This window comes from Dermacentor silvarum, unplaced genomic scaffold (assembly GCF_013339745.2).
Source record: "Dermacentor silvarum isolate Dsil-2018 unplaced genomic scaffold, BIME_Dsil_1.4 Seq604, whole genome shotgun sequence".
Lineage (NCBI taxonomy): Eukaryota > Metazoa > Arthropoda > Arachnida > Ixodida > Ixodidae > Dermacentor > Dermacentor silvarum.
In genome coordinates this window covers 36315-48264 of record NW_023606506.1, presented here as the reverse complement: position 1 = coordinate 48264, position 11950 = coordinate 36315, and the positions used below count along the sequence as shown (strand labels likewise).

Sequence of the window (11950 nt, the reverse complement as noted above, 5' to 3'; positions counted from 1 at the left end):
CGGTGGATAGTGCCCGCTCAGCGGGCACGTTTGCGGGGGTTTCGGGCCTATCTGCACGGGCAGTGGCCCTGGGTCCCCCAGACCCGCGGGTCTGCTGGCCCTCCTTGGCAGGGGGCGGAACAGCACTGGCTGCTCCAGCCAGGGGGGCTGATGGCGTGACCGCCGTCACACTCCGTGTGACTTGGGCGGCCGCCGAATGATGTGACGTTGCCCCCCGGCGCGCCACATCGGTGTAGGACGGATTAGACTGGTTGTTCGTCGAGAAACGTTTACGTGCCTCTTGGAATGATAGGTTGAATTTGATTTTTAGTTCGATGATTTGCTTTTCTTTTTTCCACGATGGACACGAACGGGAGTACGCTGGGTGATCTCCGTCACAGTTAGCACAGTGGGTGGTGAAAGTGCAGGTATCAGACGAGTGCTCATTGGATGCACATTTTGCACAGGTGGTGCGCCCTCGGCAGCTTTGCGAACCATGCCCGAACCGCTGACACTTAAAGCATCGGCGCGGATTCGGGATGTATGGCCGTACACGGAGTTTGCAGTATCCAGTTTCTATTGAGTCTGGGAGGTTACTCGTTCCAAAGGTTATGATTACATGTTTTGTTGGGATTTGCTTGTCATCGCGCCTGATGGTGATTCTTTGGACCTTTACTACATTCTGATCTTGCCACCCCTCGAGTAGCTCGCTTTCACTAAGATCGATTAGGTCATCTTCAGAGATGACACCGCGGACAGTGTTCAATGATCTGTGTGGGCCAACTGATACAGGGATGTCTCCAAAAGCAATGAGTTTTGATAATTTGCTGTATTGGGTCTTGTCACGAACTTCAAGAAGAAGGTCGCCGCTTCCCATCTTAGTTACTTTGTAGCCTGGGCCTAGGGATTCTGTCACAGATTTTGAGACAACAAAAGGGGATATTGTGCGGACTGTCTTGGTTTCGTGCTGACCGTGAATTACATGATACTTTGGGAAGATTTCTTTTGGCTGCATGAAGAAATTAAAGGTTTCATCGGTGCGCCCCCTCTTGAGGGAGCGATCAGGGAGTGAAGGGAAATTGTATTCCATGAAAAGATAGCTATATTCGGCAGGGATGGCCGCCACCCACCATGGAGCCCAACTAGGGGACGACACAGGACAAACGATTCAGTTCTGTGCACGCCAACGGTGCATCCCCACTATAACCAAATACCTATACCCAAGGCTGGATATAATGCACAAGGTTAACCCTTGCTGCCCATGAAGTCGGAAGTAAAAGGAAAATAAAGAGAGGACAGGAAAGATTGAAAGTGAGAGAAAAAGACAAAGATTGTAGAAAAGGACAGGAAAGGGCAACTACCGATTTCCCCCGGGTGGGTCAGTCCGGGGGTGCCGTCTACGCGAAGCGGAGGCCAAAGAGGTGTGTTGCCTCCACCGAGGGGCCATAAAGGTCCAAACCCCGGTATTGACTCAACCCCCAGGATCCCCTTTTCCCCGGACACGGCTAAGCCGCGCACGGCTACACGCGGGAGGGTCCAACCCTCGTGTGCTCGGGTACGTGGTGGCGCAACTCACCAAACGCCTACTTGCGCAGACGCCCCTGCGGGGCTGCAGGTAGGTTCAGTCGCAGGTTCTTCTCATGGTTTCCTTGTGGCAGCTCCTTGGTCGCTCTGATTGAAACAGTGCGGGAATAAAAGGCAAAATGAATGTGCATGAAATATATTCGTAGCGCGTGGAGAACATGGCAAAAGCTCTCTAATGACAAAAGTGCTGATAATGTCCTAACAGCTACATGGTCTCTAAATACCGGGAATATAATTGCAGACAATTTCTGTGGCCTGCTGATATGATCTAGTACTGTAGGGCATACAGCACAGTGGGCACTTCATGCACAAGCAAAATCATTTTTCTACAAATTCATCTCTCCGACCTGAAATGTGACTATGCAATTAAACAGCTTGCAAACCTTTTGGCCATTCTCTCGATGTCACTTATTTTTTCGACAATGAAGTGATTCATCTGTTTTAACGCCCCAGGCATCATGTCGGCCACCAGTCCTTTCTTGTGCAGTCGCTCCTTGTAGCATTCTGTCAAACAAAAGCAAAAATACACATACAATAAGCAGGTTATTTAAAGTTTCACTGGCCAAACCCAGTGAATAACACTGTGAAGTATTACATATGATGACTTATATATGTTCATCACTCACCACGTATCACCGACACCTTCAACGGCGACAGTGGCACTTTTCTCGGGCGGTCAGGAAAGCGTGGACAGTGCTTTCCTGCAAAGTGAAACAACAAAAAAGAATGCAAAGGTGATTAGAGAACACGTTAAAACAAGCTATACAAAATTTCTTAGTTTGAAGTTACCATGCAGAGACCGGCCAAGCAACTCTGCTGGGCTCCACACTGCTCTGAGGTCTTTCACGAACATCGAATCTTTCGGATTGTCCTGTATACGCCTCCACGCAGAGCTTGCAATTCAGACTCCACTACCAATGTCAGTCTCTAAAAAAATACATATCGCAAATTTACATAAAACCCAGCAAGAACTGAATATGCCAGCTATACACTTGTTGAAGGGAAGGAAGAATGAAGCCTTCAACCCGAACTTGCAAATCACAAGTTGCATACTGTATCAGGCAGCTCCGGCTCCTGTGCCAATAGCTCCGGCAACAATCTCCCACCGTGTGGTGTTCGTGCTGGTGGCAGTGCAAGCTGCGGTGCTCGAGATGAATTGGCTGCACCAAGTGAAATATGAAAACACATCAGAACAATGGCTATTTTTGATTAATCGAGTATACTACCGGCAAAACCTAATTAGTACCCATTTTTCTACTGTGCTCTTCATGCACACACAAAAAAACTGTTTGCCTAGCATGCAGTCCATTGAGTGGAGCAGCTTTTGCTGCAGCTCTCTATTTAGAGCCCGCAGCTCTTGAAGCTCTTCCTCCTGATGTTTGACTGTCGAGCTAAGGCGGGCCACTTCTTCCTGGGCTGCTGACAGTTGAGTTTTTTGTTCTGTACGGTCTTTCTGCGTGAGATTTTTCTTTTTGAGGCCAGTATGTCCAACAGTGTATTGCTGGGCCCTTCCCGTGTTTTTTTTCTCTGTCTGTAAAAAGAAGCAAATGCAACGAAATGGATATTACGTCACTCTTCATTTACAGGTGCAAAAGAAACATCACCACTATAAGAAAAAATATGCTTACCTGCATTGCGACTTCCTTGTCGCTTCTGTCACTATCGCTGCTACTGAGGATTCTTCGGATTCTGACTCGCCCACTTTTCATCTTTGTTTTGAGGTCATCCTCAGACTCTGAAACAAAACAATACCGAAATTATAATGCCGATACTGTGCCAGCAGCCTGCAGTGGTGTGCAAAACATGGAGCATCCTTTAGCTATAGTTCTCAAATTGAAAGCATGCTCGCATGTTATATATATGGCGTTTCACCATAAAATTAGACAAGCATTTAAAAATAGGATTCATACAAAATGAATGCATTTTCAGCAGCATAGTGTAAGCCATTACACAGGTCAGGGGTGTTTGCAAGCCAAGTGAACTAAGCAGTATCCATTCTAATTGCTTGGGAGCTGTGAGAATAATTTGTCAAATAGGTTTGCAGATTCGGGGAAATAATAGTGAGCTGGTCACACTGTATAGCCTGTGACCAACTCCTCAGCTGTTCTTGTGGTTACGTGGCTGAATAAAATTTCGCAATGGTAAGATATCCACAGCTCAGCAGCACAAAGCAGACCAAACGAACAACGGCATTCAAATGCAGTACTGTGCTGCTATACACCACTAATGCAGTCTACATGTGCGGAGGCTGTCTGGGTACTTTTGAAATAGTTTTTGAAATAGCATAACTAAGCTCCTTCAAACGAAAACTGTTTCAAAAGATATCACTTGACACGTCACGGCATGCATGTACCAACTTGCACAACTCACAACATGGTTAAAGTTAATTAGCGACGATTTCATTACTACGATGCGTCATGATCGTGTGAAGGTGTTTCGTGTGTGCGCGCGTGTGTGAAAGCCGCCAGAAGAACAAAAAAAAAACATTTGCTTATCAAACGTGTACATGCACAATCATTTCAGCCCGGAAATTCTCGGCGACTTGGTGCCGTTATCGCGTTTTCTTTTTCTTTTTTTCTCGAAAGTAGTGCGATGCAGCAATGCGAAATATTAAATAATGCACTGCGTTCTGATAGTATCTGAAGCACTGATGATTTTCATGCAATCAGACAAACAAGGAGCATATATCAGCATGATTAAGGCCGGCGCGGACTAGCACTCGCACACGTGCTATATTACAAACGCGCGCGCACACACACGCACACACAGGCGCGCGCACAAGTGTTGCAACTGTAGTTTAGATGTTAGCAAGCTTACCTCCGACGAGAAGAATTCTGGCGCGATAAAAGTGCGCTTCACCATCCTTATCGGTCCACTTGACATTTAAAATGTTGTCCGGAAGTCGTCGTCAGCCTTGAACCCTCGGATGTCTTCAATTTTAACGACCGCACATCTGCGGTGATCCTGATAACGCACGTACGCATGCGTTATCATTGTCTCAGTGACTGCGTCCGTGCTTCACGCGCAATATACCACAAAACCAGCAGCACAAGTGCACATCAAGGTATAGGCATAGAATTGTGTCAGCCTCGTGAAAGACATAGAATTAATAAAGGCCTCGTGGTGATGAATCTCTCTTATCTTGCTCACGTGAACTTCGTGTTGTTAGCAACACTGTATGGCGTTTAGACAACAAAATTGTGTTCTATGCTTTTCAAGGCAAAATATGTGAACGTTGTCATTTTTATATATATTTTGCGTTATCTTTCAACTTTTATCACCATATAAACTTTTTGAAACATAATAATTCAGTTTAACATTGTCAGCAATTACTAATCACACAACGTTTGATATAAATGAAGTTAGGTGACAGCGCTATAGGTGAAAAAATAAACGAAAACATTTAGGAGCAGGTACAATGTCACTTGTTTATTAATAGTTCATTTATTAGTATTTTTGGGTCCGCCGCGCCGTTGAGCTGATTTGAGCCCACTATGTCAGCGGCGACCCAATGCAAAGACAAAACCAAGATCGACATCGACATCGGTGGCGTGTTTACCAACATGCTGTAAACATGCCAAGATTACCTCCCGCAAAGTAATCCCGGGCTAGAGTGTACCCGGGCTGTACCCGGGCCCTTATGCCTGTGGTGTGGCACGACTTGCAATACAATAATGGAGCCGCTGAAAAAACGCAAGAAGCGCGAACATTACAAGAAATACTTCAATCCTGGTGCCAAGTTCTTCGTGCCTAGGTCTACAGATTCATCGGCGCGGCTCCGAATGGCAGATGCAGAAGCGGCAATTCAAATTTTCTTTCTACTGAAGTGTGTCGAATGGTAGAGTGCCAAAAAGTAACCAAATATGGCGTGCTGTCTGCAGAAATCTCAGCCGGACAGCGTTTCCTGCAATCTTAACCTGGATGACAGCATAACGACGCGCCAAGAATGCAGCGCCAAGGCGTCGGCTGCGCCAGTCGGCGCACATTGCATGGAATCCCAAGGAGATCGTGCAGCGTATGCTATATATCTTGGATTCTCGTGCACTAATGTGCGCGAACGTGACCTTCGCGGAAATATCGACTTGGTAAGCATACAATATGTTCCCATTCGATTCTATCTACAATTGGTCAAATGCATTCCTGTGATACTTGATGTAGAGTGAGTGGTTTTTCTATTTGATGCATTTCTTACTAAACTGACTGTATTAGTTGTCGATAAGCAAATAGACTACCAGCTGTCCATTTGAAATTTTGTCTAGGGCACTGAGCAAATCAAATTATATCACCTCTCCCTCATATTTAAATAGGCTCGAAATTTACTTAATATTAGCGCATGTTCACAAAAAATAATATACTTACAGGTAGGGCATAACCAAGATGCACAAGACCAAGCTTCTGAAAAAAAAGAGGACTTCAGCCAGCCGGACGCACAACACGAAGATTCTGGACAAGAGGAGAATTTCAGTGAGCCAGATGCTCAAGACAAAGAATCTGGACAAGAGGAGGACTTGATGCAGCCATATATGCACAAGAGGAAGTCTCAGAGCTAGAAGTTCCCTTTTTTTCGGATTCTACCTGCGGAGTGCTAAGTGAACTGTTTGGTGAAATTGTCAAAGACAAACTTGCAGTCTCAAAAGGTGATATTCTGCTCATGGTGTTAAAATATGCTGTCCAGCACAGCTTGACATTTTCAGCACTTGTGGATTTGATTGAAATGATTAACGTGTTTTTTGAAAGACCAGTTCTTGCCCATTCTCAGCACATGCTTAAGAAAGTAATTGAAGGACCTGGCACACTAATGAATTTCCACTTTTTTGTCCAGAATGTTGCTTGTACATAGGCCACATTGATCCAAGTTCACCCTTTCAGTGCTTGAAATGCAACCGCAACATATGTTTCTCATCGATCAACAATGTATCTTTTTTGTGCTTTTTGACATACCTTCACAACTCCGATAAGTACTGAAGGGATGCGACTTCTTAGACCTGACAGAGCCTCTTGAACCAAAAGACGGTTTTTCAGATATTTATAATGGAGACCTGTATCGTGCCTTTGTGGCCTCAACAGCAAATGGTAGGCATAGAATTAGTTTTGTGTTGAATGCAGATGGCACACTCCTTTTTAAATTAAGTGGTACTGCAATTCGGCCAATTCAGTTGCTTGTCAATGAACTACCAGCCACACAAAGAATGCAAAAAGTGATTTTAGCTGCCTGGTGGTTTGGCGAAAAAGCCTGACATGGTGCTCTTTCAGGACGCATTTGTTGATGCTGTAAACAATCTTTCAGAGAAAGGATTCAATCTTGAGCACCATGGCCGTGCAAAAACTTTCAAGGCCCTCTGCATTTGTCGCGCTGTAGATGCAGTTGCCAGGGCACCTATGCAGGGTATAATGCAGTTTAATGCCTATCACGGATGCAATTGGTGCCTTCAAAAAGACGAAAGAGTTTTAAATTCCACAAAGTATCCAGTACAACAAACAGTACAGGAAAGAACAGAGCTACAAATGATACAGGATATGGAACAAGCTGTTGCTGGAGGCAGGCCTGTAAATGGTGTCAGAACTGTGTCGCCACTGCTCAGGTTGGAGCACTTCAATATAGTGTGGGGGTTCGTCCCCGACTATATGCATTGCATATTGCTTGGGGTTGCAAGGCAGTTCATGGAACTGTGGTTGAATGATACTAACTGCAAGTTTTATATAGGACCACAGCAAGGTGTCATTGACACAAGAGTAATGGCGATCACTCCTCCAGCAGATGTGAAAAGGATGCCAAGACCAACAAGAGAAAGAAAATTTTGGAAAGCAAAGGAATAGGAGAATTGGCTCCTGTATTATAGTTTGCCTGTTTTAGAGGGTATAGCTGATCGCTCATGTGTACAACATTGGGCCTGCCTGGTGGAGGCATTGCATATAATGCTGCAGAAAGAAATCACATCATCACAGCTTACTGTTTGTGAGGAACTCTTACTAGAGTTTCATGTTCGAGCTGAGCTGTTGTATGGTAAACGTTGCATGAGCTTTAACATGCACCAACTAACTCATATTGGGAAGAGTGTGCGCCAGTGGGGCCCTCTCTGGGAACATTGTGGATTTCCATTTGAAGCGGGTAACGGTTGGCTAAAGAAGGCAGTAAAGGCAGCGAATGGGATCCCACACCAGATCTGTCGTATGCTGCAAATGGAGGAAACTATTGAGGTTCTATTGGCCACAGCTACTGAACCAAGAGTTCTTGGTTACTGCAACTCGCTGGACGCCAAGGAAACCCAGAAAACTCTCAAAGTGATAGGAGATATTCGCTTGTTTGGAAGGGGTGTTCCATTCTCTGCTTCAAGGTGGCTGCCTAAAGGTGCAAGTGAACTTGCAAACAGTGTGCAGTATTCCCGAATGCTTAAGGGAGGTGTTTTCATTGGCAGAGAGTATGCTTCAGGAAAAAGAACTAATAGTTCTGTAGTAGAGCTTCTTGACAGTACATATGCAATTATAGAGAACATAATTTGCACAAACCAAGCGGAAGCTTTTGTTATTGTTAAGCCCTTGAAGTATGAAGATGATGTGTGGTGTTTTGTGGCGCAAGGGCCAGTTATGGCCAAAGAGCGCCATGCCAGTGTTTGTGAGTGTGCAATGGAGCGATGAATTCTGAGAAGTAGATGTGACGGGGCTGTAAAGGGGCCTAAAAATAATCGCTGTAAAGTGCGTAAAATATATATGTACTAAAATCATGGCAATGAATAATGAGGTGATGATGATGATATATGTTGTTTTCTGGCGCAAGGGCCAGCTATGGCCAAAGAGCGCCAAGACGTGGTGTACTGAGTGAGCAATGGTATGATCAATGACAGTGGGTAGGTGTAGGGTGGCTGTAAAGGGGCCTAAAATCCTGCGCACTAAAGGTGCGTAAAATACAAAATTAATAAGATCATGACAATGATGTGATAGGGCGCAATGAATATGGTATAAAAAAATCTGTGAGCGATACAAGGCACTACTGCCTCACAGAGACCCTTAGAAGCAAGAGCCTGGAGGAGAGTGCATTTCAAAATGCTGTCGCAGCAGCGTCCTCTGAAAGAGGACCCTGCTACGAGTCTCTCGGGCGAAGAACTTGCAAAATGTCGATGTCGTTTAAAAAGGCTAAAACTGAGTCGTGCTGAAATACCGGGTCATTAGCTAAAAACATCGCTGGGTGAAGGGGTATGTTCTCTCTATAGGCTTGAACAAAGTGTTTCTTTCTTTCAGGTTCTATTAATGGACACTGTACTAGGATGTGAAGTACAGTAAGTGCTTCCCCGCATCTAGTACAGGTTGGGGGTTCGCCTCCAGACAGCAGGTAATTATGCGTGCTGTAAGTGTGTCCTATTCTGAGCCTACAGAATAGGACATCATTTCTTCTAGATTTCGTGGTCGATGGCCAGTTTCCTAAATGGGGCTTAATTAAATGGAGCTTGTTATGAGTCTGGCCGTCCCACAAACGCTGCCAATGGACTCGAAGTCTCTTGCGTAGATATGGCTTCATATCATGAACAGGGACGGGCATAGATGTGTTGCCAGCTTTTGCCTCGACGGATGTGGCAAGCTGGTCTGCCAGTACATTTCCCTCGATGTCTCGGTGTCCTGGCACCCAGCACACCACAACATGATGATGATGATGTATAGTGTTTACTGGCGCAAGGGCCAAGTATGGCCAAAGAGCGCCAAGAAATGGTAAAGAGTGATCGATGGATGATTAGCGCTGAGTAGATGTATCACGGCTGTATATGGGCCTAAAACTGGTCGCTGTATAGATGCGTAAAGCATGTACTCGGAATAAAACTATGACAATGACTATTGTGAGATGTGCTATGTATATAAATGACATGTTTAAAAGACTCAGTTATTGGTTATTTGCAAGCAGCACTACTGCCTCACCAGGACCCTTGTGCGCAAGGGCCTGGAGGCGTGTGCTATACATACTAATGCCGCAACATAGGCCTCTATAGCGAGGCCGTGCTACGGGTCACATGGGTGTAAAACATTTAGTATGCGTATATCGTTTAAAAAGCCTAGCAATGATTTTGTGTCAAAGAGTGGGTCTTTGCCAAGGAATAATGCCGGGTGTAGTGGAATATGTCTTCTGTATGCTAATGGAAAGAACTTTTTTCTTTGCTCTTCTACCTCCCGGCATTCAAGCAGGACATGGAGCACAGTTAGCGTTTCGCCACATTTCCCACAGGCAGGGGGATCACTGTTTGTTAAAAGATAAGAATGTGTGCCATACGTGTGGCCTATTCGAAGTCGACAGAGAGTGACCTCTGTTCGTCGTGTTTTTGTTGTAGGTGGCCAGCTTCCTAAATAAGGTTTTATTAGATGAAGCTTGTTTGAATGCTTTGTGTCCCACAAACGTTGCCAATAGCACCTCAGTTTTTTCCGCAGAAATGGTTTCAAGTCTATGGCAGGGATAGCGATGGGAGTGTTAGCACTTGGTTCTGAGGATGTGGCCATTTTGTCGGCAAGCGTGTTGCCTTCAATGCCTCTATGCCCAGGGACCCAGCATATTGTGATATGTTGAGAAGAGTAAGCCTTGCATAGAGCCGAGTAAAGTTCTGCAATTATGGGGTTTTTATGTTTATGTGACGACGATAGGGCTTTAACTACACTTAAAGAGTCAGTATAGATGACTGCGTTGCGAATCTGTGTATTATCGATGTACTTTACAGCCAAGAGGAGCGCATAAGCCTCAGCTGTAAAAATACTTGTTTCTGGGTGTAGAGCGACGGATTCCGCAAACGATGGACCCACCGCTGCACTACAGACACCGGCATGCGACTTTGAGGCGTCCGTGTAGAATTCTGGGCAAGAGTATTTTGCCTGAATTTCTAGGAAGTGCATTCGGATGTGTGCGTCGGGGGCATGTTTTGTGACTTCTGCAAAAGACAAGTCACAATCTATCTGCCGCCACTGCCACGGCGGTAATAGCTTTGTTGGGGCCATTAAGTTATGTTCAAGGAGTGGGACACTCATTTCATTACTGAGATTCCTCACGCGCAGAGAAAAAGGCCGTTTCATTGCAGGTCGGTTGTGGAAAAGGGTGGCACTGGTCATATCATTTATTGTTAAATAAGTTGGGTGTTCATTGTTCGCATGTGTTTTCAGAAAATACATGAAACTAGTGTACGACCTTTGGAGATGCAGTGACCATTCATTAGACTCTACGTAGAGGCTCTCTACAGGACTTGTCCTGAAGGCACCGGTCGCCAGGCGGATACCTAGATGATGAACAGGGTCAAGCATCTTCAAGGCGCTTGGACTGGCAGATTGATATGCTATGGCCCCATAGTCTAAGCGTGTACGTATTAGACTTTTGTACACGTTCATCAGGCACTTCTTGTCACTGCCCCATGTTGTATGTGACAAAATTTTGAGCAGGTTCATTGTTTTTAGGCATTTCTCTTTGAGGCACTTTATGTGTGGAATGAAGGTGAGTTTTGAGTCTAATATGACGCCTAAAAATTTATGTTGTGTGGAAACTGGTATGTGTTGTCTGTGTAGTTCTACATTGGGCTCTGCAAATAGGCCTCTTTTTTGTGTGAAAAGGACACAAGAGCTTTTAAGGGGATTGAGTTTAAAGCCATTTTCATCTGCCCATTTACACACTTTGTTCAAGCCGAGCTGGACATGCCGCTCACAAATTGCAAGGTTGCATGACTTGAAACCTAACTGCACGTCATCTACGTATACCGAATAAAACATACCCTGTGGTATAGATAAGCTCAAGGAATTCATTTTGACGATAAAAAGGGTACAGCTTAGTACCCCACCTTGCGGCACCCCAGTTTCTTGTGTAAATGGCCTGGATAGAGCATTGCCAACCCTAACACGAAAAGTACGGTGTGATAAGTAACTTTCAATTACATTAAGCATATTGCCTCGAACACCCATTTCCGATAGGTCTCGCAAAATCCCATATCGCCAGGTTGTGTCATATGCCTTTTCCATGTCTAGGAAAACAGAAAGAAAGAACTGCTTATGGACATAGGCGTCTCGAATGTTTGCCTCAATGCGCACGAGATGGTCAGCAGTCGACCGACCCTCTCTGAAGCCACATTGATAGGGGTCAAGAATTTTCTTCGATTCAAGGAAATGTAAAATACGACGGTTTATTATTTTCTCGAAAAGTTTGCATAAGCAACTTGTGAGGGCTATTGGACGGTAACTTGAAACGTCGGATGGGTCTTTACCCTGTTTCAAGACCGGGACTACAATAGATTCTTTCCATGAGGATGGGAGATATCCGGCAGCCCAGATAGAGTTGAAAAGTGCCAGAAGTGTCATCTGTGTGTCGGTGTGTAGGTTTTTGATCATTTCATACATGATTCTGTCAAATCCTGGTGCGGAGCTCATACATGTGGTC

The 11950-nt window shown here is 45.1% G+C and overlaps 2 protein-coding genes across 2 annotated transcripts; one reads left to right on the top strand and one right to left on the bottom strand.

The window, feature by feature from the left end:
- Positions 1-1570: 1570 nt before the first annotated feature.
- Positions 1571-4731, bottom strand: LOC125941912 (BEN domain-containing protein 5-like; the record flags this gene model as incomplete). Its single annotated transcript, XM_049659788.1, has 6 exons — positions 4381-4731; positions 3192-3298; positions 2353-3094; positions 2190-2264; positions 1947-2067; positions 1571-1650 (listed from the first exon to the last, which is right to left on the bottom strand). Coding segments are annotated over exons 3-6 (340 nt in total), but the record flags the coding sequence as incomplete, so codon positions are not given.
- A 329-nt stretch (positions 4732-5060) lies between these two features.
- Positions 5061-7499, top strand: LOC125941911 (uncharacterized). The gene is made up of 3 exons (XM_049659787.1): positions 5061-5363; positions 5445-5648; positions 5925-7499. Exons 1-3 carry the CDS (start codon positions 5238-5240, stop codon positions 6111-6113), a joined length of 519 nt encoding a protein of 172 aa, XP_049515744.1. The 5' UTR covers positions 5061-5237; the 3' UTR covers positions 6114-7499.
- The last annotated feature ends 4451 nt before the right edge of the window (positions 7500-11950 follow it).